The 27644-nt window shown below is 48.3% G+C and overlaps 1 protein-coding gene across 3 annotated transcripts in view; it reads left to right on the top strand.

Annotated features, from left to right (window-relative positions):
- Positions 1 to 2430: 2430 nt before the first annotated feature.
- ACOT7 (acyl-CoA thioesterase 7) overlaps positions 2431 to 27644 on the top strand; it is a 94092-nt gene continuing 68878 nt past the window's right edge. The window contains exon 1 of one of the 3 annotated variants that reach the window (XM_033115238.1): positions 2431 to 2477. In XM_033115238.1, coding sequence (XP_032971129.1) covers positions 2446 to 2477 — 32 coding nt within the window. In that variant the 5' untranslated portion in view covers positions 2431 to 2445. Of the gene's footprint in view, positions 2478 to 6077; positions 6569 to 12177; positions 12464 to 27644 lie in introns of those variants that run through there. The other 2 variants (XM_033115235.1, XM_033115236.1) reach the window with 2 other exon arrangements.

Raw genomic sequence — 27644 nt, 5'->3', positions numbered from 1 at the left:
CAGTATCCTCCGAATCCAGTCCCACGTGTTCTCCCTAGAACCTGCAGCTCCTTTGCGGTGTGCGCCCTGCCCTCCGTTACCAGGCCCAGCATGCTCCAACCGGGCTATGTAGTAACTCCAGTTATTAGCCGAGAGGCACGGAGGGGAGGCGGGGCAGACCCCAGCGGCTCACGTCCCGTGGAGGCGAGGCCATTCCATTTTCCATCCAGTGCCTATTTCCCCCGTATTTCTTTACTTGCTGACATCACACTATTTAGGGCATTACTTTCTGTTACTATATCACGTGTAATGGGTTGAATAGTGTCCCTCTAAAACTTCATGTCCACCTGGAACCTCAGAATGTGACCTTATTTGGCAATAGGGTCATTGCAGATATAATTAAGGGAAGATGAGGTCACACTGGAGTAGGGCGGGCCCTAAATCCAATAACTGATGTCCTTATAAAACAGGGCACATAGGGAAACAGAGGAGGTCATGTGCAGATGGAGGCAGAGACCAGAGTGATGCGATTATAAACCGAGGAACATGTGGGGTCACCAGAAGCTGGCAGAGGCAGGAAGCATTCTTCCCTAGAGCCTTGGAGGGAGCACAGCCCTGCTGATATCTTGATTTTGGCTTTTGGCCTCTCTGAGAGAGCAAATTTCTGTTGTGTTGAGCTGTCTGCTTTGTAGAGCTTCATTATGGTAGCTCCAAGAAACTAATACACTTTGTATACCATTGCAGTTAACCATTGCTAAAAGACATTCTTGAATCAACTCTGTGGATTATATCTGTCGATATTTACTATGTTAGAAATTAAAACAAATTTAAAAACTATTAATTTATTAAAAATTGCAATAATACATGCATTATACATTAACATATACAACTTATTTTCAATAAGAAACATATTTTCCAAAACAAAAATATTTGAAGGAAGAGTGGCATTGTTTATAGCTTTGCGAATCTCTTTGCTATCTGTTAATAGAGAGCAGCTGGATTGTCATGTCTGCTTTTGCACTCAGTGTGTTGTGATATGTTGTTTTGATTGAAGTATGTGAAGAAAATCTGGCCTCATATAAATATATAGTCGGAAAAGGGAGGAGTATTTTAATAGTCTTTTCAAAAAATCGTGCATTATTTTTCTTTGATACTACACCCAAACTCAACAAGGGTTAGTGTCTGAAAGGTCAGTGGCAATGCAGACTCTAAAACCATATTGATGCACTATTTTTTCATGTTCTGGTACATTAAACTCCACTGATCTAGCTGGCATTTTGAATGAATCTTTTACCTGTCTGTGATTGTATAACATCATGCATTAGTCATGAAAAATATGGGGTCCCTGAGTTACGTCGATCTTCCAAATATTGATTTCATTATATAGTATCACTACACATCATGTATCCTCTGGAAAAGCACTGTATATTTGTGAGCAAATGAGAATGAAAAAGGCAAATAACATTTTCGTATAATTATAAAATAGTTCTTATCCCGTGGACCCCCCCTAAAAGGGTCTCAGGGACCTCCAGGGGTCCACAGGGCACATGTTGAGAACTGCTGGCATAGTACAGGTAGAATGGAGATGATAAGGAATTATTAAACATACACACACACTCCGAAAGAGGGCAGGAGAAGAGGGGGGAAAAAGAGCAAAGGACAAATGGTACAGATAGAAAAACAAATAGCAAATGATAGATTTAAGTATACGAATTGATAATTTCACTATGTATAAATGGTCTAAATGCTCCGAGTAGAAGGCAAAGATTGTCAGACTGCATAAAAATGCAAGTTGCTACTACTATATGCAATTCTACAAGGAACAGTCTCTATTTTCTTCTGTGGGGCCCACTTCTTTACTCCACCCTAACCCACTTTTTTTTTTTTTTTGAAATATTTGAATTTGGTTAGAACAGCTCTGAAAAGTCTGGGATGAGACCATGAGAATCTGATTAGAGTGATGATGGTGATAATGGAGAAGAAACTAAAAGTCAATTAGAAGGAACATGGTCAAGCCTTAGCTAACCAATAAGATATGGAGGAAGAAAGACAGGAAACCAAATATCCCTAGAGAGGATCCTATGATTTGGAAAATGAACAACCTTAATTGATTTCTTGAAATTTTCCTCTATCCTGATTTGCCTTGGTAAGTAACCCAATGTAAGTTGGTGAAGAAACACACTTTAAATATAGAGACAGAAAGGTTAAAGTGAAAAGACAGAAGACTACGATGGGTTAATTTCATGTGTCAACTCGACTGGCCTAGGCGTGCCCAGATTAAACATTATTTCTGGAGGTGTCTGTGAGGGTGTTTCCAGTGAGGTTAGCATTTCAGTCAGTAGACGGCCCTCCCCAGTGTGAGTGTCGCCCTCGGACTGGGATATGCACCATCAGTTCCCTTGGTTCTTAGGCTTTTGGATTTAGATGGAATCACAACACTGGCCTTCCTGGGTCTCCAGCTTGCAGATGGCAGATCGCTCCTCAGCCTCCATAATCATGTAAGCCAATTCTTGACAATCTCATAATAAATCCATCTCTCTCTCTTTCCATCTATATCTATATATCTCCGACTGGTTCTGTTTCTTTGGAGAACCCAAAAACAAAAAAATACAATACTAACACTTATCAAAAGAAAGCTGGGGCAGCCACATTAATACCAGTGTACTGATAGCTAATATTTTAGAATGCTTGTTGCTTCTCTCCCATATTTATTCTATCTCACCACCCTATGATAGCATTACTGATGAAGTAACTTGGGCACAGAGTAAGTAAGTAATTTGCCCAAGGCTGCACAGCTAATAGTAAAGATATGAGCGTGGGAATTGGACTACATAGTCCAAACCCATAACCACTAGGCTTGCTACTTCCCTAAAAATACATAGAAAAAAAAAAGTCCATAATCCCACTTCCCAGGTACATTAGTTTTTAAAGTTGTGAACTAGATATAACAAAAATGCGTAATGCCCATATGTGCATTGTATAAAAACAATTATCAAGCTGTACACCATCGCCTGAGTCAAGAGGGAACATACTCCCCCGTTCTCCCCACCCCGTGGGATTCACCCCGATCATACTCTTCTCCCTCTCACTGCGAGGGACCCACTGTCTTGACTTTTGTGATAATCATGTCCATGTTTTTCTTTACAGATTTGCCATCTACTTACGTTTTCCTAACAAATATTTTATTTTTAGCAAATTTCTATTATGCAACACAGTGTTATCAACTATAGTCACCATGTTATACATTAGATTCTCAGGTCTTGTTCCTCTTATAGCTGAAAGTTTGTACCCTGTTATCAACCTCCCCTTCTTCTCCCCACCCCCTAGTCCTGGAAATCGCTTTTCTATGATTTCTTTGAGTTTGACTTCTTTTTTTTAAAGATTCCACATACTGTAGAAAATGCAGTATTTGTCTCTCTCTGTCTGGCTTATTTATTTCACTTAGCATGATGCCCTCCAGGTTCATCCCTGTTGGCACAAACGATAGGATTTCCTTCCTTTTTAAACTGAATAATACTCCATTTTGGCTATTGTGAATGCTGCTGCAGTGAACATGGGGGTACAGCTATCTCTTTGAGACAAAGGTTTTGTTTCCTTGGGACATATACCCAGAGTGGGATTGCTGGATCATATTGTAGCTCTATTTGTAATTTCTCGAGCCTCCATACTGCTTTCCACAGTGGCTGTAGCCATTTACATTCCTATCCAGTGCACAAGGGTTCCCTTATCTCCACGTCTCTCCAGCATTTATCTCGTCTTTTTGATAAGAGCACAAATGGAATGTTAGGTCTTTCTGTGCATGGCTGGACACTCACTATATGTATCCTTTTGGATCTTTTCCTCATTGTGATTCTTTCCTGTTGTAAAGGAATTTCATTGGTTTTCACGGGTATTTGTACTGCATCGAAGAGTATGCTACAATTTACTGACCCAGTCTACAGTTGATGGGCGTTTGGGTTATTTCCAGTCTGGGGTTATTACAGTGTTGCTATGAACCCTCTTTGAAGCGTATCTGGGTGCACTCATTCTCAATATATCGGGTGAATACCTAGAAGTGGAACTGCTGGGTAAAGGATATGGCTATTTTCAACTTTAGTAACTATTTTAAACTATTTTCCAAACAGGTTGTACCAATTTAGTCCCAACCTCAGTGTATAAGAGTTCCTATTGCTTCGTATCAGATGCTCCGTAATTAACCATGAAAAGGTAATAACGTAGGTGAATGGTTAGATGATAACTGTACAAAAACATATAAATGAGAAGTAAAGGCCTTACCCCTAGTCCTTTTTCCAAAGGTGTCAACAGGTTCTTCCGTATCTTTCCATAAATATTAGGTATTATTTTAATAATATATTTGTTTTTAAAACAACTTGTGTATATTTCTAGTCCAAAAAGTGTGCAAATTAAATATAATGAATTAAATATCTGCTGTTGTTAAATACATTGCTGTTGGTAAACCACTACTAATTCAATCATTCGTAAAATATTTATTGAGCATCTATTATGAGCTATGCACTCTTCTAGGAGTTTGGGATACAACAATAGTCAAAAATGCCTGCTTGCATGGAACATACATCCTAGTTGGTGGAGACACAATAGATAGATGAGTAAAATATATGTTGAACGGTATTAAGTGCTAATTAAGAGAAAAACAAACCAGGGAGGGGGCTAGGGAGTGTTGGAGAATTTTAGATAGGGTGAGTGGAGAACTGAGGATGTGAAAGGGTGGGCCACGTGGGTCCCTAGGGCCAAGTGGTCTCAGCATATTAAAGGCCCATCAGGGAGGTCAGAGCGGCGAGAGTTCAGTGACCGAGAGGGAGAGCAGTAGGTGAAGCCGGACACATGGAGGTAGGTGTGGGCAGATTCTTGAATGCCACAGCTGGAGAAGTGACCACATTCTAGACTTACGTTGAATGTAGAGGTGGCAACATTTGCTGATGGGTTCGATGAGGGGTGTGAGAGAAAGGGGGGGGTTGTCAAGGATGACTCTAGGTTAGCTTAAGCCATTGGAAGGAAGGGATTGTGACTGAAGTGGGAAGACTGCAGGAGGAACAAATTCTGGGGGACTATGAGGATGGTGGAGAGCGTTGGATGCCTATGACACAGCCTGAGTGAGCTGCGGCCTAGGCAAAAGCACATATGAGCCTGAAATTTAGAGAGGTCTGCGCTGCAGATTATGTGGCAATTATTGACTAGATGGGACTTAAAGTCATGAGAGAGGATGAGACCTCCAGTCCAAGCACTGCTCGGGTCTCCTCTAAGTCAAGTTCTGAGGAGGAGGAGGTGAGGCAGAACAGCACAGCAGGCTGAGCAGAGTGGCTAGAAAAACAGGAGTGGGTGATGTCTTGGAAGGCAGAGTCAACGTTTTGAGAGAGATAACGTCTGCTGTTGAGAAGACAGGTAAAACGACTTCTGACACGAATTATTGGGTTTAGCAATTTGGAAGGAATTAGTGACCTTGATAATTGGGCAGCAGAGATAAAAACAGAAAGGAATGGGTTGGAAAGAGAACGGGACGAGGGAAGAGGAGAGAGGGTGGACGTATAAACAGCTCTGAGAAGTTTTGCTGAAAGAGAGGGATAGAAATGGCCCAGTAGCTTGAGGAGAAAGTAGAAAAAACTAAAAGGGGAAGGTGAGAGACTGTAAGGGGAGAGATTGTGTAAAACCATCAGCACTATAGCAAAAATAACTCATGGTATTTTTGCTAAGGGACTGGGCCCCCCCACTGAGATCCTGTTCGAAAACAACTGGCAATCATATACAAGTGGTTAACCCGGGAGCACCCTTTTCTCTTTACAGAAGCCAGGACACAGTAACATTTGGACTGTTATGGTCCTGGGCTCCCTCTGCCGTGTTTGCAGCGTGGGCCGTGTCAACAGACCCCGGTTCCCTGCTTCTCTCCAGCCCATCTAGGCTGGTGCTGCTGCAAAGGCACTTGCTGCAAAGGCCTAACAGTTCCTAGCTTCCCGTTTTGTGCATTCACGTGCCGCCCTGCACAACTCTACACAGCAGCTCCGCCACGAACGCTCGTTTACAGGAAACCGCCTCCAATTTCCTCTCGGGGCTGACTGTAGAAGGCGAAACCCTGACGCTCACTCTCGCAGGCCTTTCTGACACGCAACGGCCACGGGGCCTCCGCATCCGGCCTCTCCCGCCCGGTGGGCGCACGGTGAGACCACGAGCTGGCAGGCGCCGCGGGTGGGCACGCCACGCACAAACCACACCGCGCGGGGCGAGGCTGACCCACGCGGCCGTCCCGCCGGCACCGCCCAACCGCCGCCGAACCTTCTAGAAGCGGCGCCCCACGGCCAGAGCCCGACGCCCAAGGAGCCCGCGGACGCCAGGGGCCGGGACGTAGGAGGGGTGGGGAGTGCAAGACGACCGCATCCGATTCGCTGCCGGCCCGGAGGCCCCGCCACGCCAGCGCCATGGCCCCGCCTCCTCCCTCCCCCTCCATGGCGCCGCCCGGGCTCATTCATTCCGCGCCCGGCCCGCCAGACACCTGCGCTCTCCTTCAGCTGCCCGCCGCCGCTGCCGCCAGCATGTCGGGCCCCACCACCGAGACTCCGTCCGCCATCCAGATCTGCCGGTAAGAGGGGCGCGCAGCGCGAAGGACGGCCGGAAGGCCAGGTCACGGCCCGGCCTGCCCCTCCGCGCTCTCCCCGCCTCCGCCCCGGGCCAGGCCCATCATCTTCGGCCAGCCGTCCGTCTCCCGACCCCGCCCGCCCGCGGCCGGGTGCGCCCCGGGTGCCGCAGACACAGCGGCCTCCTCGTGCGCGTCCTCGCCGGCCTCCCGCGCATCCCCCGGGCGGCGCCGCGGTCACGCAGGCCGTTTGCGCACTGATTCGGCGCGACGCCCTTTCCTGGCGGGGGTCGGAGTGCGGCCCCCCTGCGCCCCGCCCAGCTCCGCCCCACCGGTGCCCAAGCACGCTGGAACCCCAGCCCAGGTCCCACTGAGTCCCCTAATTCAGGGTCGTTTTCTGGGTAGTGGTGCAAAGCCAACCGGATCCCCCGAGATGTGGGGCGCAAGTAACCAGCTCGCTGGTCGGCGTCCGGAGCCCGGCGAACCCATCGGTGGGTGCCCGAGTGGGCGGGGGCTGCAGATGTACAGTCCCTTTTAGTGCACCGCTTAGGTTTTTTTAGGGGAAACCAGGATTAACCCAAAGAAAAAAAAATATCCTTCCTCTCTAACAGTTTACTGCTAAGAGGGAATGGTCCATTGAGCCTGGAAGCATCTTACACAATGGGGGCAATTGTTTGTTCTCAGCAGACCACCCCTGCCTTTCTCCACGGGTACCAGGTAGATGGAGGCCCCCAGAGGAAGCGGGAGATCGGGAACTGGCTCATTTCCGACCAGAGGATGGAGGGCAGCCTCAAGGTTACTCTTCATTCCCTTGGGCAGAATCTGAAGCAGGCTCGCTGGTATTTGAGCTTGAGCTAAGTAAGGGCAAGGCTGCGAAGGCCGCACAGGCACTGGGGGCCTGCAACAGGGCCTGTCCTGCGTGGTGCACCGCTAAGAGTGACAGCTGCTTCCTGTTTTGGGGCAGGTTCCACAAATTTGGGCATTGGGTATCACGCTAACCTTGGGTCCAAGCCAGGTTAGTTTCCTGTGGATGTTAACATCTCTCTGGAAGAGTAAGTGCTGGATCGGTGGGGTGCCCTGACCGCACCCCCTCTTCTGGCCTAGTCCAGGGCCTTTACTGACTTCAAGGTCAGTTTTTACTTTTCTAGGGAGAGGGAATCTTCGGGGGAGCTTTGCTCCATTCCCTTTGTTCTTGGCTGTCTTGTCCACCCCCCACTCCAAGTTCCTGGGGCAAAAATAATAGAAGTGACTGCTATTTGGAGAGAGCGGGGCCTGGAATCAGGTCCTTGGTTCAGGCTCTGCCTCTTATTGGCTGGGTGACCTTATTGGCTGGGTGATCCTTTGCAAAGGGCTTGTATCTGTCTCATCGCGCTTGTTTTGTCCAACTTCCTGGGAGGAGGCAAGGATCTCCACCACTCCCCATATGTGGAGGAGGAAATTGAATTTCCGCAGACCCAGTGCCTCTGAAAGGTCATCCAGCCACAAGAGCCTGAGGAGCAGCTGCTGCCAGGTCTTCTGTCTCCAGACCCGTGCTCTTTCCACTGCACTCCCAAAAAAGAAGATACTGATTTCAGTCTATTTGTGGACAGCTGGGCTTTTATTTACTTCATCAGGCTGATGAAAACCTAGGCTACACATATTATCTTGTTAAAAACCAGCGTCTCACCTGAAACTTACATAATGTTATTAACCAATGTTACCCCAATAAATCTAATTAAAAAATAAGTATCTGAAAGCCCCAGCTTCTAACAATTAATAGATTTTTGGATAGCTTTAGACACTTCCATATGTGCACAAGCCTACATGTGTGGGCTTTTCTTGCTCACTGTGCTTTCCGGACTGCCTCTTGCATATTCACAATTGCATATTGTCTCGGCTGCCTTGGCTGTGGGATGCTTGGGCAGCATACCTGGCTGAGGTGAGCCTGCCAAAGTGGGGAGGGCTTGGTCACAAAGGCTTGGTCCAGTGAAAGCCCAGGACACAGGAAAGAGTGGACACACCAGTGTGGGGAGCCCTTTAAGGATATCTGAGCCGACACCCTGTGTTGAAAGAGGAGCCTCCTGGCCTAGGACAGCGGAACCCATGAATTTAACAAGTTTCACTGGACGCTTCCAAGGAGGAAAGTGCTCTGAGGGAGGGACACCGACCTGGAAAATTTGGTCCTTACCTTACGGGGTTTCACAGTTCAGCAGGGGGAAGATGCCCAAACCCCCACCATCCTGCACAGTTAAGAGTGCTCACGTGCTTTGGGTTCCGAAGGAGATGTTGAAGGGCTTGGGGCTCTAAAGGCTGGGGAGGGCAGTGGTTAGAGCCAGCTTTGTAGTCCCACGCCTGGGTGTGAATTCAGCCTCTGCCACTTGGCTGCCTAACTCTTCTGTGCCCCCATTTTCTCATGGGTTGTTCCGAGTGTTACAGAAAAGAAAATGCATTTAGTGCTTGCCAGAATGACTGGCGCATTGTAAGCAAATGGAGGCTCTTTTTGTCTGAAAAGTGGGACGCAAACTCAGGACGCTGACACCCTGGGTTTGAATCCCAGCTCTGCCTCTTGCCGGTGTGTAGTTTTAGGCATGTTCCTTATAGTGTCACTGGGTCTCAGTTTTCTTACCTGTGAATCGGAGATAACAAGAGTGCCTGTCTCAGGGGTGCTGTGAGGATTAAAACCTTTGGCACCGTGCTCTGCCTTTATAAATGTTGCGTTCACCAAGAGAACCCTTTGTCTCTGAGAACCGGAATTTTGACGGCTGGGCCACTGGAGGGCGCTGTCCCCTCCTTTTGATCCATCCCTACGGATGCAGGTTCTTGGGACAGTGTTTAAAGTCTTAGAAAAGAATTTTTCCTTTGGTTTATTTTGAGTAATATTAATTAACGTCTAGTCCTTGTTGGACTCAGAATTCTGATAAATATCGGACCCGGAAGGACGCGTAGAGGCCTCCAGGCCAGCTCTGTCATTTTACGGATGAGGAAAATGAGGCTCTCAGAGGCTAAAGACTTGTCCAAGGCAACTTTGACCAGCCCGGGAGCCGAAGGCAACCTGTGGGTTATCCCCTGCTGGGTGACCCAGTGTTGCGATCTTTCCACGGCTCGGGCAAGCTTTGGTTGACGTTTAGCTGTGTGGCGTAAGCACGGCATCAGCGTGGGCCCCCAGTAGAAGCCCCCTGAGTGTTTGTTGAAATACAGTTGAAGGGCAGGTCAGGTAACAGGTTGTTGGAAAGTAGGACGTTGTGGAGCGGCGCGGTCCACTAGAACTTTCTGCAGGGGTGGAAACGCCCCACTTCCGCACTGTCCAATATGGCGGCCACTGGCCCCAAGTGGCCGCCGGACGCTTGAAATGTGGCTCAGAGAAACGGAATTTTTAAAAACATTTACTTAAATTTATTGAAATATAAATGTAGATAGCCTTCCATGTCTGGTGGCGATCTTCTGGGACAGTCCTGTATGGAGAAGAATTAAAAAACCCGAATTCCTGGTAGGTCTCTGGGGGGCCAGGTTTCCCCAGGGAAGCTTGGGAGCTCTCTGCGGACTGTACTCAGCTCCCAAACAACCGGGCTAAAGGCCGTGGGCCTTGGTATGGACATGGCCCAGGGTAAGTAACCTGTAATCCTTTATTTGTAGGTAGGCGTGTGAGGACTACAGGGTTATCTTTTGCTTGCTGTGCTTTTAGCTGCAGATCTAGGGATGGACCTGAATTTTAGTATGTCACGGGGTTGGAGTTTTTTTCCCCTTAGGGCTCTGTCTTTGGGTTTATAATGGAATTAATGAAAACATAGAACCTGATTTATAGAAACCACATTTAGAGCAGGTATTCTGGAATATTCCACAAAACGACGCACAGTGCTGGTTCCCTTCTTGGGGACCCTGGGCGAGGCTCAGTCTTTGCAGCTCAGAGAGCCTGTGTTTGGGAGGCTGCGCTCACCCACTGTCCAGTCTCTCCCTGTAAGTGGGCCAGGCAGCTTGGCGTCACCCTTGGCTTGCTTGGCACTGCAACTGACCAGCTCCCCGGTTTCAATCAGGTCACAAGTTGCTTTCTCCTGGGGGCGGGGTTTCTCCAGGTGGGTACTGAGCCAGGGTTACCTCCTGTCCACTTGGCTCTCTCACTCTCAGAGGTGTCCTGGGGAGGGGGATAAATGGTCACCCTACCTGCTCACTTTACCCTTGGACTATCTACATCTGAATAACTGAGGAAACTTGTTACAAATGCAGATTTTCTGCACACGAATTATACTTCAGTAGAAAATCAACAAAATGCAGATTTTAACACATTTATGAGATATTTGGGGAAACTTGAATAGTCCCTTGATAGTGAATGATATTGAGGGATTTGTATTATACTTTATGAGGGATGAGTGTTTTTTAAAGGAGCCTTTATCTTTTATAGAGAATGCTGAGGTATTTATGAATGCCAAGCTGTGATACCTGACGTTTCCTTCAAACTCGTGGGGAGGGGGGAGCAAGTCGGGTGGGGCTGGCAGGAACCAGACTGGATATTAACAGTTTGGAGCTGTTTGGTGGGTTTCAGGGTTTATTTTCCTTTTTCCACTCTTGTAAGCCTTTGATGTTTTCCACAATTAAAGAATAAAAGGAAAACGGGCTCCTGAGCCCCCACCCAGACCTACTGCCTCTGCATCTTGGTGGGGGGCGGGGCAGGAATCTGCACCCTCCCCCGCTCCCACTGGAGCTTGAGAGCCACTGTCTGAAGTAGGGATGGGAACCTTCTGCTGTGAGCTGTGACTTCTTTCCTCAGCCTCCCTGCTGTCCTGGGACCCCTGTGCTAGTTGGCAGCCTCCCAGCCCTCCTGACACCTGCTGGCTGGCAGAGGTCCTTCTAGCCCAGGTGGAGCTGCTCCTGCCTGACAGGGGCCTGGTGTTTTGTGTTCTGTCTCAGCCTATTAGTAGCCAGCCCTGAGGCTGGATTAGCCCTTTTGGTTCTCAGGATTGCAAGATACCCTTCAGCACTAACCATCAAGAAACTTTGAACCTTATTCCTTAAAGGACCTGGAGCTTACCCAGCACACCTGGGGCCACACAGTGAGGTCGAGGGTGGTGGGGGGAGGGAGGAAGAGAGAGGGAGCCCACCCATGAGTTTGCGCCTGGGGTTCTGCTTTTATTGGGGTTTAGGATAGGGGCCTCTCCTTATTGGTGGCTTTAAAACATAAGAGCGGGAAATTAAAGCGCAGGAAAACAAACACGAGTGACACAAAGGGTCAATTATTGGAATCAACCAAGATCTCTAAAACAAAAGAGCCTCGGTGGGGGAGGGTGGGGGAGGCGCGTCCTGGCTCTTTATCTAGGGCGGCTGGCACGGTATTTATTTGAGATAGTTATCTTTGACTTGGAAGCTTTGGCAATCAGAGCTTAAGTCAGGCACTTGCATTACAAAAAAGAAAACCACCCAAAGGTTATTGTTTATCCTATAGCTAATCTAGCCTGGTAGGTTGTGGAGGTCCACAGCCCCACCCATTTCCTCCTCTCCCTAGGAATGGCTAAGGCCCTGTTTGCCTTCCTCTCTCATTGGCTTACGTGGGAGGCGGGCTGTGTGACTTCTGGCTGAGTCATGAATTCCTTGCATCACTTGGCAGGTTTTGGAGAAACTGCCTTAGAGAAACTGTTAGTGGCACTAGACTGTGGACTGCTGTGGGGAGGGGCTTCCCCAGCAGGAGGCCTGGGGACGAGACCTTCTGCATTCCTGTGGGGAGCACCCTGGGGGAGACACAAGTGGGAGTTGGGAAGACCGCCTGGCCTCTCACCAAGGGATGAAACCGCTGCTGGCCTTGGCTATCCGCCTCCGTGGGCTGGCCCCACAGGCAGCTGTCCTGGCCAACGGGCCAAGGCAGAGACGCAGGGCTTCCGTCTGGGCTGTTGGAACCATGTCTGCTGTGCGGTCTGAACCCTGTGTCTCTGGAAGGTAGGGTAAGCAACATACTGCTGTGCCCACAGTGATACGTGAGGACTCCTGGGCTGCCAGTCCTAGGGCTTCGGGCTGCGTGACTGAGGATTTCTTGGAAATGGCTCGAGTGGACAGTGGGTGCTGGATGTTCCGTTGTTCTGTCAGATTGCGTGTGTCCACATCCTTATTGGGGACCTGGCATGTTTTCCCCCAGGGACCAGTTGAACTCCACTCAGCTTGTTGGTAAAGGTGGGCTTCCTGGCTTGGGGGGCACTGGGTTCTGGGAAGCTGGCACCTTTGAGGGCTTGAGGAACCCTGCGTTCCAACAGCTTTGGCTTAGGGGTATGGGTGTCAGCTCTCCCCTGGGGGGAATTGAGGTGTGATTTTTGTGCTGGCTTGTTTGGGGCCAGAGGGAACTGCCCTCGAATGACTGTTTCACATGTTTTAATTCTTCAAAACTTCACAGAAACTTTGTTGAGTGGGTATAGACTCCCCCCTTTGTACCAGCTTCATTGAGATACAATTCACATTCCATGCTTCATCCAGTTCAGTGGCCTTTAGTCTATTCAGAATTGCAACCATTACTGCTATCCATCTTAGGACATTTTCATGACCTGGAAAAGAAACCCATACCGTTCAGCTGTTTCTCCTCGTTGTGACCCACAACCCCTGCCCCCCATCTATATTCCTTTTCTATAGATTTGCCTGTTCTGGACATTTCAAATGATTAGCTTCTTTCCCTTGGCCTGTTTTCAAGGTTCACCTGTGTTGTAGCGTGAATCGCTGCTTCCTTCGTGGTTCCCACGGTATGGATAGACCACATTTGTTTTTCCTTTCATCAGTTAATGGACATTTCCGTGTTTCCACCTTTTGGCTGTTATGCATAAAGTTACTATGACATTCGCATAAAGTTTTTGTGTGGACATAGGTTTTTATTTCTTTTGGGGGTATGCGTGGCACAGTAAGAAATATTTATTTGGTCTTTGTCCCTGGGTTCTGGCACCCAGCTCCGAAAACCCGAGTCATCTCCCCAGTGATACTAGTGTCTTTTCTATGCTAATGACGTGCTGATGTCTGGGAGCTCCTAGATAGCTAAGGATGGGGGACTGGTGGCCAGGGCAGGATTAGAGAGTTGGACCTTTCAGTGCTGCCCCTGGCCTCCGGGTGGTGGGGAGAGGGACTGGAAGTAGAGTGGTTTCATCAGTACTGCCTCCGTAATGGACCCTCCACAAAAACCCTCAATAGTGGAGTTGGGAGAGCTTCCAGGTTGCTGAACATGTGTTGGTACGGGGAGGGCAGTGTGCCTGGAGATGGCGTGGGGGCGCCATGCCTCCCCACCCCGTACCTTGCCCTATGCGCCTCTTCCATTTGGTTGTTCCTGAGCCAATGTATCCTTTATAATAAACCAATAAACTTAAATGTTTTTCTTAGCCCTGTTCCAGTAAATTATCCAACCCGAGGAGAAGGTTGTGGGGACCCCTGAAGCTGGCTCTTCAGAAGTACAGGTGGTCTGGGACTTGTGACTGGTGTTCAAAGTGGGGGCAGTCTTGTGGGACTGAGCCCTTCATCGTGGGGTCTGCGCTGACTCTGGGCTTCCATGTCAAAACTGCATTGAATTGTAGGACACCCAGCTGATGGCGAGAGTTAGAGAATTGGTTGGTGTGAGAAAAAAATGTGAAAACAGCTCACCCAGGAACGGAATTGCTGGGTCATATGGTAATTCTGTGGTGACGTAAGAAACCTCCAAACCTGTAGAGAAATATTTAAAGAGTTTATTTGAGCCAAACTGACAACATATGCCAGAGAAGAAGCTCTCAAATGCTCCCAAGAATAACAGTTTTACTGTTTCTTTTATACATTTGAAATTAAGGAATATAAACTTTCATGGAAGTGGGAAAAAGCCAGGCAGGGATTGGATTAGAAGCTAGTTACCAAGATTTTTGTGCTCTCTTGAGGATTAATACCCGCTTGGGGTTATTCTGGCATTTCAAAGGTGTGTTAATTTAGATGCACAAGAACAATGGGTAGGACTGGCTTAAAACCTTTCACTAAAGAAGTTACATACCTGGGGCATGACTGCCACCATGACCTGCCCAGTTACGGATTTCTGATCAGGTCACCCTCTGAGGTTACTTTCCATAGAATGCTTTTTCGCCTGTACTTTTCCCCTTTTGGTCATAAATCAGTCCAAAGGATGCACTGACCAACCTTTTGGTCGGGTAGTGTGGTCTCACAGTGCTCGGAAGGCTGCTTCCTGGGAAGTCTCAGTATGGATGTCTTCTTGTTGGCCACTGGGGGTGGGGCACTACTGTACCCATGCGATTTGAGTTGAGGCTGAATTGTTCCCCAACAGGAACAGCAGATCTTACAGCCTTCATTGCCGGGGGGGGGGGGGGGGGTGAGTGTGTGGAACCAGGAATCATTCCTGTGGACAAAAAAGGGGCTACACACTAAACCTGACAAACTCAGGGGAGGCCAGCAAGGCGGGCCCTAAAAACTCAGAGACAGAAAGTTAACCACATGGGATGGTCTGAACATAAAGATTCCTAACTAAAAGTGGGTCATGGCAGGTAGTCACCTCCTCGGCCTGTAGCTTCCTTGACAAAGGTCAATCTTTACCTGAAGTCAGCCTGTCTGTTGTCTTTTTGCATCTATGATAACATATCCTTGGAATGTCAGAGTAATCTCCTTTTTCCGGACCCCTGAGGGCACACCCTCCCACCTGAGCACAGAGACTACAGAACCCCTCATTGTCCTCTTGTTCCCTGAATACCATTTCTATGTGCTGTAAATGTGAATTACTAACTATCCTGTACCCACCAGTGTAAAAGCAGTATATTTTTCAGTTTTGCTTTTTATCCAATCCCAGAGATTTCCCCGCTTTGCTTTCTCCCACCTCCCTAATCTACAGTCAGTGGATTTCATGTAACCCTCTTTATGTCTCCTCCTTTGATTCTAATGTATAAAATAAGCTGCAAAACTGCTGTTCTCCAGAATGTTTTCTCAGTCTGTTGAGATTTTGCTTCCCGGCAATTGTCATCAGTTTGGCTCAAATAAACTCATAAAAATTCTCTGCAGATTTGGACGTATCTTACGTCGGCATTCCTGTCCTGTGAAATCTCATGATGAGTGTTGCCTTCTCTCTCCTTTGTCCGCATTTGGTATCTAGTATAACATTGACATAGCCACGAAAAGGGTATGAACAGTTATCTTCAGTAATCATAAACAGTTGAGCTATATAGAAAAACCCAAATAACAAGTGTAACTATTACTACGACTGATACTCACAGACAGGCAAGACAAACCAAATGGGTCCTGAATTCAGTGTCAATCTGTACATATACAGGTCTTGTTGATGTCCTGGGATTGATGTCTTGTCTACCTCTACTGTCAGCCGTTTCTCGTCCTCAAGGAGTCTTCGATGTCTGTAGACAGGGTGTTACCGCAGACTCGAAAGGGTCCACTTGCCTGCATGCATCCAATCAAAAGAAAGAGGAGCAGAAGTTTGCAGCAAAGAAAGTAAAGGTTTATTCAGGGAGTTGGCACCAAGTCTGGAAGACAGGTGAGCCAGTGCCCTCAAAAACCTGGCTCCCCGATGGCCTCTAGTGGCTACATTATATAAGGGAAAAAGCATCAGTTGTGGTTGCTATGGGAGCTGGGGTGGGGGGGCGCTCTACAGATTGGTCAGGGCTAAGGCAGGGGCCACTTGATCATGGCTTCAGGTCCTGGTGTCAGTCATGGCATTGTTCCATCCAGGTTCCAGGGCCTGCAGTCCGTGGGGCTGTTCTGCTGTCATGAGTCCCGGAGCTGAAACGTAACTGAGGCCGAGGTGTTAGCTCGGTTGTCCTGAACCCTCCCTCATTGTTTGAGGTTTCGTTATTATATCTCAGTCATAGTTGATAGACCTGAAACTTGATTCTTTCATGAAGCTTTATTCTTAGGGGAATTTGGTGTTGACCAGAACCCAGTGTCCTAAGGGCTTAATGATTAGAAGGAGTGGACATACAATATAAGCACAGATAGGAGGAAGTGTGGAAAGAATGCAAGTGAGTTATGCAGTTCTGTCAGGGTGAACAAAGCTAGCTTGGATGAAAGCAGAATGTGTGTTAAAGAAGTGAAGTTTGTGTGCGGTTAAAGGGTGTCCATTAGCGGGTAGGTGCCCGATAAGGTCCCTTCTAACAAGGTTGGAGAGTTTTATGTCCTTCCTAATAAAACAAAATCCAGGTGGCAGTCAGTGATCTTTAAAATGTTCGTCTTCTGGCAGCTTGCCGTGAAAGGAAATGGTTACCAACTTGGCCTTTTCTCGAAGTGACTCTATCAAACCCTGGCAATAGTGTAGGAAGTCTTTTCTCCCCTTTCTTTCGCCTTGCGCTCCCCCCCCTCCCCCCCCCCCCCCCCCCCCCCCCCCCCCGGCTGAGGCAGTCGGTAGCCAGTCGTTGGTCAGCCGCTCACATCAGCTCACGGCAGTTCTCGCCGGCTGCCGGCCACTCACGATGGCCACCGGCCACTCATGGCAGCACACGGTAGCCCACGGCAGCACTCAGCAGCCTATGACAGCACACAGCAGCTCACTCATGGCAGCCCACGGCAGCACACGGTAGCACGTGGTAGCTCGAGGCAGCACACAGCAGCCCACACCATCCTCCGGCTGCTCACGGCCTCTCAGCTCCAGGGAGAGCTGTGTTCACAATCTTAGCTATAGAGGGTGCAGCTCACTGGCCCATGTGGGAATCGAACCGGTGACCTCGGCGTTAGGAGCATGGCGCTCCAACCACCTGAGCCACCGGGCCAGCCCAAGATGTCTTTTTCCAACAATTTCAGCTCATAACTTCCTTCATCTAAGCCTAGTTTAAATGTGCTGTGATGCATGAAGGAATGAAAAACTGAGAAATGGGGAGCCAGGGAGCAGGGAGGAACCAAGCAGCCGTCTTGGGTTTCCCATAGCCCCGACTAGTCCCTTGATTTACGACCATTGTTTACCCATACAATATACCCTGGAAGTTTTCCTCACTTATTTTATGACACTTCCCATGGAGTTTTAAATTTTTTGAGGTGTTCCTGGAGCCCTTCTGAATCACCGTAGAGTTATTCCTACATATAATGAGATTTTAACCCTTAAAACCTCAATGTTTAATGAAAACTAAGAAGTAATAATTAACATTCTTTAGCTTGGCAAATTTATGAAGACATTTTATAACTTCTAGGAACATTTTTTCATAGACATCAAAGTCAATTATTAACATGAACTTATTTTTGTAAACCCAGGTAAAATAAAAACATGTCTGTTTTACTTAAACCAACAAACTTAAACTAGATTTTATTTACTAAGTATTAATCTTAGATCATTTGAATTTGAAAAGCATTTGAATTAGTTTTTATATTTCTGAGAATTTTAGCATATCCAATCCTTACAAGTGCTTGCCTTTAAATTAATTTTAATAATGCCATCTGAAAGTAGAAAATTATCTCACGTTTACAACATACGAGTACATATGTAAACATATATGGATAGATACAGAGACTTTTGGGCCTTGAGAAAAACTCACTAGTTTATGAAAGAAAATTAGATCCCAATTTTGCCCTAGAGGTATTTACAGTTTATGTCTGTCCTTGACAAGTCAACTTCTAAATGACCTTCCACCTTTTAAAATAAGGACAGCATTTTTTTTTTTAATTTTATTGAGGAATATTGGGAAATAGTGTGTTTCTCCAGGGCCCAGCAGTCCAAGTTGTTGCTCTTTCAATCTAGCTGTGGAGGGCGCAGCTCACTGGCCCATGTGGGAATCGAACACGGCAACCCTGTTGTTCAGAGCTTGCGCTCTAACCAACTGAGCCATCCGGCCGCCCCAGGACAGCCATTTTTAATACCTCAAAGAATAGGGTTGACACCTAAATGACATCGCAAGTTGATCCATTCATCCAAATCCTTTTACATAGTTTCATTTTAGCTTAGGAGAGAAGACTTTTTTAAGTTCTAAGATGATCTCTAATATTTTTCTTTTCAGTCATTCTGCCTAATTCTGTAGCCAGCTTTTTCTAATTATGTATGAAAAAGATGAGTTTAGAAGTATCAAAGGGTCCTCCTCTCGGCCATCTTAGTCTTAATGTGATGCTGCCTGTCGGGGACATTGTTGGCCTGGGAGACACGATTTCCCATGTTCATTTTGAGATCTGTGCGGTCTGGACAAACTGCTAGGAAAAAGCAGCCCTTACGTACCCGTGTCCGGAGGGACCAAATGCCATGTATCGGCCTACAGCACTGCTTTATGCCCAAGAGGGAATTTGACCTGGGGGCAACCCTACAAAGATTCTTAGTCACCTAAGCATACCCGAGCCAGGGTCAGCCAGAGCTGACCAGAGGCCACTGGAACCACCAGGCTTTCCACGGCACGGCCCCTTTCTCAGTCCCATTCTTGGGGTGCACCCATTCCAGGGCATCCTGCCCTTCTCCCCGGCGCTCCCACCAGCTTCTGCAGGATCGGCTGTTACCACGCTGCATGGCTCCCGGCGCCCATCTCTACCACTCTGGATTCGCAGCTCTGAGCTCTTGTCACCCCATTGTTATTTGGGTTGGGGAAGCAAACATCCTTTCTCTTTTAGAGCTGAAGAGAGTTCAGTCTCTTATTTAAGCAACAAAGATTTTGTTGATACTCTCAGTAAGCAATCAAAATAAAAGCAGCAACCCATTTGTTTTCCTTTCCCTGGGCTATTGCAACCCTTACCACCTTGACGATTTTCTAAGGACAGCTCAAAGTCATGGCTTGCTACTTAGAGCAAGGAGGTCCAGAATTTCAAGAGAAGACTTACCTAAGTTCAACTGATGAGAACAGGGAACCAGCTGGACCCAACACTGGGTCCAGTACGCAGGGTGGTCCTGGGTGGGCTTTTTTGAAATCCTGCCCACTATGCCAAGTAAGTGTTAACTTAAGAAACGTCCAGGGGTGCCCGGTTACCTCAGTTGATTAGAATGTGAGCTCTTAACAACAGGGTTGCCAGTTCGATTCCGACATGGGCCAGTGAGCTGCGCCCTCCACAACTAGATTGAAGATAATGACTTGAACTGAGCTGCCGGTGGAGCCGCTGGATGGCTCAGTTGGTTAGAGCACGTGCTCTTAATAACAAGGTTGGCGGTTCGATTCCCGGGTGGGATGGCGGGCTGCGACCCCCGCAACTAGATTGAAAATGGTGACTGGACTTGGAGCTGAGTTGCGCCCTCCACAACCAGATTGAAGGACAAAGACTTGACTTGGAGCTGATGGATCCTGGAAAAAACAACATATTGTTACCTAATTAAAAAAAAAAAAGGTCCAAATCTGTAGAGAATTTAAGAATTTGTTTTAGCCAAACTGACAACATATGCCAAGGGAGCAAGATCTTAAATGCTCCTGAGAATAAGAGTTTTATAGTTTCTTTTATGCATGTGAAATTTTGGGGAGAACTTAAGGAAGATTACATGCAGGTGGGAAAAAGCCAGGCAGGGATGGGCTTAAAGGCTAGTTGCTAAGATTTTGTGCCCGTTGAAGGTTAATAGCCCTTCAAGGGGTATTCTGACATCTCAAAGGTGGGTTAACTTAGATGCACAAGAACAATGGACTGGGCTGGCTTCAAACCTTTCACTAAAGTTACAGGCCTGGGGCGTGACTGCCACCATGACCGGCCCAACTGGGATGTTATGATCAGGTCACCCTGTGAGGTCACTTTCCATAGGCCCCTTTTCTTCTTCCACATCTGTGATGAACCTTTTGAGGAATTGCCAGACTGTTCTCCGAAGTGGCTGCACTGTTTTACGTTCCCACCAACTGTGTAAGAACATTCCAGTTTCTCCACATTCTCCCCAACACTTGTTATCTGTCCTTTTTATTCTGTTCGTCCTAGTGGGAAGTGGGACCTCATTGTGGTTTTGATTTGAATTTCCCTGATGACTAATGATACTATTTTTTTTTATTTTTAATTAAAATTTATTGGGGAGACAGTTGTTAGTAAAGTTACATAGATTTCAGGTGTACAATTCTGTATTACATCATCTATATCTCACATTGTGTGTTCACCACCCAGAGTCAGTTCTCCTTCCATCACCATGGATTCGACCCCAATACTGAGTATCCTTTCATGTGCTTATGAGCCATTTGTATATCTTTGGAGAAAGTCTATTCAGATCCTTTGCCTGTTTTTCAATTGGCTTATTTGTCTTTTTATTTTTGAATTGTAAGAGTTCCTTCTATATTCTAGCTATAAGTCCCTTCTCAGATACATGATTTGCAAAGATTTTTCTCCCATCAGAGAGTTGTCTTTTCACTTTTTAAAAATTTGAGGTATAATTAACGTATAACATCATATTAGTTTCAGGAGTACAATGTAATGATTCAATATTTGTATGTATTGCAAAATGATCGCCACAGTAAGTCTAGTTAACATTCATCAACATACAGTGTTACAAATTTTTTTCTTGTGTTGAGAATTTTTATTGTCTTGGCAACTTTCAAATATGCAATACAGTATTAGTGACTATAGTCACCACACTGTACATTACATCCTTATGACTTAATTATTTTATAACAGGAAGTTTGTACGTTTTAACTCCTTTGACACATTTCCCCCACCCATCCACCCTCTGCTTCTGGCAACCACCCATCTGTTCTCTATGACCTTGGATTTTTGTTTTTAAGATTTCACGTATAAATGAGATCACAGGTTGTCTTTTATGACTTATTTTACTTAGCGTAATGCCCTCAAGGTCCATCTATGTTGTAGCAAATGGCAAGATTTCATTCTTTTTAATGGCTGAGTAAGATTCCATTGTGTATATATACCACATTTTCTTTATCCAATAATTCATGGATGGACGTTGAGGTTTTTCCATGTCTTGGCTGTTGGGAACAGTGCTGCAGTGAACAGGGGTCATATAACTTTTTGAATTAGTACTTTTTTTCCTTCAGATCAGAGTCTTTCCACTTTTTTTTTGTGCTGCAAAGATGTCTTTCCACTTTTGATGTTATCTTTTGAAGTACAAAAGTCTGTAAATTTTGATGTCCGATTTATCTTTTTGTTGTTGCTTGTGCTTTTATTGTCATATCTAAGAAACTGTCAAATCCAATGTCACAAGGATTTACCCCCATGTTTTCTTGGAAGAGTTTTACAGTTTCAGCTTTTACATTTAGGGTTTTGGACCTATTTTGAGTTCATCTCGTAGATGGTGTGAGGTAGGGGTCCAAACCTCATTTTATTTATCGCATGTGAACACACCCCTTTTTATAGAGTGAGAAACAGGTTCTGAGAGGCTGTTACTTGTCAAGGTCACAGGCTGTTATGTGGAGGGCTGAAACCACAAACCTCCTGACTTTTCACTCACGGCTCCTTCCCCTTATGTCACAGCCTCGGCTCTGCTTTCTTTGAATTCTTGTTTCCGAGGGTCATTTATCTCTGACCCTGAAGACAAACAAGAGTCCAGGAGTGACAGTAAAAGTCATGCCCTACAGAACATGGAGTGCTCGTCGTACCTGTTGTTCCCTTGCAGGAGGAGACCATGCCTCTTGAGGTCGGGGTATGATCTGTGTCTGATGTCTGCATCTCCCTGTAGCCTTTCTAGCCCCCTCCCTGAACACCAACCCTGCCTCTGCTGACCTTTCTGCCTCTCGGTGTTGTTCTGTGACTTCACTCTGTCCCATGGCAAGTGGCAGGCTCTTGCTGGCCTGGCCTGCCTGCCCGCTGGAGACCTTCTAGGGCCAAATCCGCTGATGCCCTGAATTTAACCCCTTCAGCCCTCAGGGCCCAGAGGCTCAGGCTTGTGGCAGACCAGGGGCCAGCAGGCTAGGTGTCAGCAGGTGTGACTGTGGCCATCGAAGATGTGTTTAAAACCTTAAGAGTTGGGAGGTTGCAGGGAGCAGTCCTATGCTCGCCCCACGGCCCTGCAGGCACATTTGATGGGGCATCGGAGATATTAGGAGAATTGAGTTTTAATCCAAACTGGGGCGGTTGCTCTCAGACTGGGAGTTAAAATATTGGGAGAAAGAATTGCTTTTGCAAAGCCCATTTTCTCACCCTCTGATGTGTTGAGGTATAGAGTATCCGACCAAACAGCTGTCTGGGAGCAGCTGTGTACCTTGAAGCAGCACTCGTGTTCTAAGACTCGCTGTGCCTCCCATCTGCACCCTGCACCCTCATTTATGCTCAGGGAGGGGCCACAGGAATCCCCTTTGTTTTACAGATGGGGAAACTGGGGGCAGGCGTGACTTGCCTAAGTGGGCACTAGAGGCCAGGTCTCCCAGCTGTACCTTGTTGCCTGCCCTGGGAAGGGCAGGTACTGCTAAAGGGAGAAAAAGTGATGGAGCCTGCTCCAACCAGCGGCGGCCCTGGAAATGCCTGTTGCTTACTCTAGGTTATGAAATGGTGGGATTAAAAGTCTAAGGTGTGATGTGTCTCCCAACCTCGGCTTGAGGCTGAGAGCTTCTTTGAGTCGGAAGTGCCTAGCAGAAAGGGAGTGCCTGTTGCCACGAATGCTGGGCTCGTGCCCATAGCTCTCCCCTGCCCCCCGGGGTTGGGAGAAGGGCCCCACAGTGTGCCCAGCCCCTGTCTGGTGGGGCCTGGAGGGCAACTGGTGTGCGTGTTTGCTGTCACTCAAGGAAAGGGGGCTGGAGAACGCATGGGGGTGGCTTTTGGTCCCTCCACCTATGTCCTGGCACAGCCCAGCTCCTGGCAGGGGGCATGCTGGAGATAGACGCTGCCCCCTCCCCCCACCTGTTGAAAAGCCCCCAGGCTTTGCATTCCAGCCTCCTCTTGAGCCAGCTGAGTGTTGTGTTACCTTTTGGGTTTCCATTTAGCAGGTGGAAACTTTAGCCTTGTAACTGATAGGATGAGCAAGTGTGGTGGTCATTGTTTGCAGTCAGTGGGACGGACACTTTTCTCTGTCTGTGTTTCCTTGCTGTTCTGGTGATGTGTTAACTCAGGTGTGGTCACTTTGGAACCCGGAGCTTTAACAACTTAATTGTTTTCTGGTGCCCTTTGGTGCCTAGTTTCTCAGGAAACCAGATCTTGTTTGATTGATATTCTGTGCTTGCTTTGATGGCAGGCTGGCTTCACCTGGTCATGGGCCTCACGAAATACAGGCTCTTGGAGGTGGTGACACTCACAAGCCAGCCGGCAGTGGCCTACCTGACTCGTGTTACCTGAGACATATCACCATTATTGCAGCCATACCCAATGACAATTTTTTTCACTTGGATTTTGCTTTAATTGCTACATGTACCTACTAAATTTTGACATTTATCTTTATATGATGAATGGAATATAGAATACAGTAGAAATAATTAAGAGGATGTTTAGTTTTCTAAGGGAATGCCAGGTGGTCTTCCCACATGGCCGCACCACGTGCGTCCCCGCCAGCAATGATGAGATTCCTGCTACTCCAGGTCCTCACCCACGTTTGCTGGTGTCGGTGTCTGGAGTTTGGCCGTTCTGACAGGTGTGCACTGGTTTGAATTGGCAGTTCCCTAATGACCATACGTTGCTGGGCCTTCTCGTGCTTATTTGTCATCTTTGTGTCTTCCTTATGTGGTTGGTGTCTGTTCAGATCTTTTGCCCATTTTTACATTGGGTTGTTTGTTGAGTTTTAAGAGATCTTTGCATATTTCGAATACAAATTCTTTATCAGGTTTGTGGTTTGTAAATATTTTCTGCAGTCCGTGGCTTCTGTCTTTGCTCTCTTAGCAGTGTCTTGGTTGGTTCCTTCAGCTGACCCAGCCTGGGAGCTCAGCCATGCCGGGGGCTTTTCCTAGATCCAAGGAGTTTAGGAGACTCTGGAAGTAAGGTGCGACAGTGCAAGGGACTCTCAGCTCTGTGTTCAGCCTCCGTGTCGCAGGTGAAGAAGCACCCTGCAGGTGCAGTGACAGATTTAGGGGCTGTGGGGACAGAGTCCTGGAGAGCAGTTTCCAGGCTCTCGGCCTCACGTGGAAAGTGCTGGCTTGGTTGTTGGATGGCCATCCACTGTGGCTGGGTGGCCATCAGCTGTTACTGGTTAGCCATTAGCCACTAACATAACTGCCGTGGCTGCATTAGGGGGTTGGTTGGCAGAGAAGCGGATGGCGGATTGCAGATGACACGGTTAGCAAGTGCGGTTAGCAAGAGCGGATTGTGGATTGCGTTGATCCTACTTCCTGTGTCTCCCCCTGCCGCCAGTGAGACTGGGGTGCAGGAAAACACCTTGTTGGGGTACAGGCGGAGGTTTGCTTTTGTGTCTCGACCAGCCACCATCGAGAATATAGTGGTGTGACTCCCCTATCTATGGCTCCATTGTTGTTCCTTTTTGGCCTCACCGTATCCTGCGTTCTTGTGCGGGTAGAGGGAGCTGAGACCCTGCATTACACATGGCGCAGCGAGCAGGGTACAGTGCCGGCCAGAGCTCTCCGAAGGGCGGTGGAGCAGTTTGTGCATATGAACACTCAGTCTCAGGAAGACCAGGAGGAGCAGCTGCCGGGAGCAGGAGAGGACGTGGATAGTTCTCCGACCACATGGGCCAGAGAGAGTGAAGGTCGTTGCGGCCCTGTGGGCTGGGCGGTGCTTGCTGAGGCAGCCCGGATCAGGACTTGCAGTCCCAGGAGGAAACGCTTGCTGAGTCCTCCGTGGGAGCTGAGGGTGAGGTCAAGGTCATCCCTCACCCCCAGGTTGGGGAGGATTTGGAGCCCTCACCTTGTGGAGAGCGCACACATTGTGAGGCTAACGCACAGCCCTGGTGAATGACTGTGGACTATGGGGAATTGCCTTCCATCCCTGATTTGATGGACCGCTTGACTGTTTGCTTGGGGACGTACTACCATGTAGTGGAACTGGCAGATGTTTGCGTCCTGTGTCTCCCCCGGCCGCCAGCGAGACTGGTGCAGGAAAACCCCTTGTTGGGGTACAGGCGATGTTTGCTTCCTGTGTCTCGCCCAGCCGCCAATGAGACTGTGTTGCAGGAAGACCCCTTGTTGGGGTGCAGGAGGATGTTTGTTTCCCGTGCCTCGACTGGCTGCCGTCGAGAATGTGTGGGCACCTTGGCCGTGAGCCACTATTGTTCCAGCACGGTACCCTGAGAACCCTGGCTGTGCCCAGGAAGTAGGTGGCCATCAAGGGACACCCCCTGGGACATTACTCGAACTGGACTGAAACTTTTTCTCGTGAGCTGGGTGGCCATCAGCTGTGCCAGTTAGCCGTTGGCCACCAATTTAACTGCGGTGGATGCGTTGGAGTGTTGGTTGGTTGGCAGAGAAGCGGATGTCGGATTGCAGATGACATGGTTAGCAAGTGCAGTTAGCAAGCGCGGATTGTGGATTACAGATCATGTTGATCCTACTTCCTGTGTCTCGCCCGGCCGCCAGCGAGACTGGGGAGCAGGAAGACCCCTTGTTGGGATACTGGCGGATGTTTGTTTTTGTGTCTCGAGCAGCTGCCATCGAGAATATAGTGGTATGGCTCCCCTATCTATGGCTCCGTGGTTGTTCCTTTTTGGCCTCACCGTATCCTGCATTCTTGTGTGGGAGCAGGACCAGAGACCCCGCATGATGGGCACATGGCAGGTGTGGCAGAGCCATAACTAGGACCCAGACCAGGTTTCCTGGGCCAGCTGGCCCTGGGCATTTCCACACTACCTCTTGGGGACACCTGCTGATGTGACCTGTGGGTGATGCCCACAGAACGGGCTGCTGGACGCCCAGGGTGTTGAGTGGGGCCAGGGTTCTTGCGGCTGAGAGGGTTACTCTGCTCTCTCCTCGGCCCCTCATGGTCGCATCTGGCTTCTCCCCACAGGCCTTCAGGCCCAGTGTCTGCAGGGGGTGTCTTCCTTACCCCCAGGAAAGTCTGGAAGCCCATCCAGGTGAGACACGGCGTGACTATGTGAACCACCGGCCTGTAACTCAGCTACTCTGGAGAAGTACTCAGGACCTGCTCGTCGGCCCTGCTTCACTGCCAGTCCTTTGCTCAGTGCCACAGTGATGCCTGGCTGTGCAGGGCAGGTGGGGCTCTTAGGGCACAGCCGGAGCTCACAGGACAGTCTGGCGGCTTTCCTCCCGCCTTTTCTGGGGGCCTCGGGCACAATGCTGGTGGCTGGGGTGCTTGGGCACCTTACGCCCCGCCCAGGGACCTGCTTAGCTCCGAGGGGACTTTGTTGTAGTTGCCGCCACCTCTTGGAGAAATGGGTTGAGTTCCAGTAAAGTCTCCCAGAGTCAGGACTAGAGTAGAGACCCAAGGCATTCGCCAACAACGTGGGATTCACGACAGGCAACAGTGGGAGCTTCGTTGAGGTAGGATTTATATAACTGCTCAAATTTAAAGGAGCAATTTGATACATGTGACATATGTGCACCTGTGAAGCCATCACCAAAACCAAGGTAATGAACACGCATTGTCGTTGGGTCCCTTCCTGTCCCATAATAATTCCCTGTCTGGTCTCCTCACCCCAGGCAGCCACCTAGCCTCTTCTTATTGCTATAGATTAGTTTACATTGTCTAGAATTTTATAAAAATGGAAACACAGAATGTGCTCCGTTTTGTCTAGCCTCTTTTTCACTCAGCATGGTCATTTCGAGACTCATCCATGCTGTTGTGTGTGTTCCTTTTTATTACTGCGTAGTGTTCCACACTTTGTCCGTTCGTGTGTGGCTGGCATTTGAGTTGTTCCCAGTTCAGGCTGTTACAAGGAACACCGCGGTGGACAGTCTGCTAGTGTTTTCAGTCCGCGCCCGGGAAGCCCCGTATGCCAGGGCTGACTTCAGTTGTGCATGGTTGGATGTAAGACTGCCGGTGGGTCGGCGCCCCAACCCCTGCGTTGTCCAAGGGTCAGCTGTACAGGTCTTTGTGGGGACATATGCTTTCCCTGGTACATACAGGAGGGCCGTGTGGGACGGCACGGTCGGTGTAGCTCTGACTGGGGAGCTGCTGAACTCTTTCCCACAGTGTCCTGTGTTGTGCGTTTCCAGCAGCAGCGGGGACGCTTCCAGTTCCTCCTCGTCCTCGCCAGCACTTGGTACAGTCAGTCTTTTTAACTTTGTCATTCTGTGGTGTGTAGAGGCAAGTCATTGTGGGTTTAATCTGTATTTTCCTGATGTCTAATGATGCTCAGTGTCTTTTCATGTGCATGCCTGCCCCCCGTGTATCCCGTTTGGGGACGTATCTGTTCAGGTCTTCTGCCCATTTAAAAAAATTGGGTCATTTGTTTTCTTACCTGTGGGCG

The sequence above is a fragment of the Rhinolophus ferrumequinum genome, chromosome 9 (assembly GCF_004115265.2).
Source record: "Rhinolophus ferrumequinum isolate MPI-CBG mRhiFer1 chromosome 9, mRhiFer1_v1.p, whole genome shotgun sequence".
Classification (NCBI taxonomy): Eukaryota; Metazoa; Chordata; class Mammalia; order Chiroptera; family Rhinolophidae; genus Rhinolophus; species Rhinolophus ferrumequinum.
This window is presented reverse-complemented; position numbering and strand designations above follow the sequence as displayed.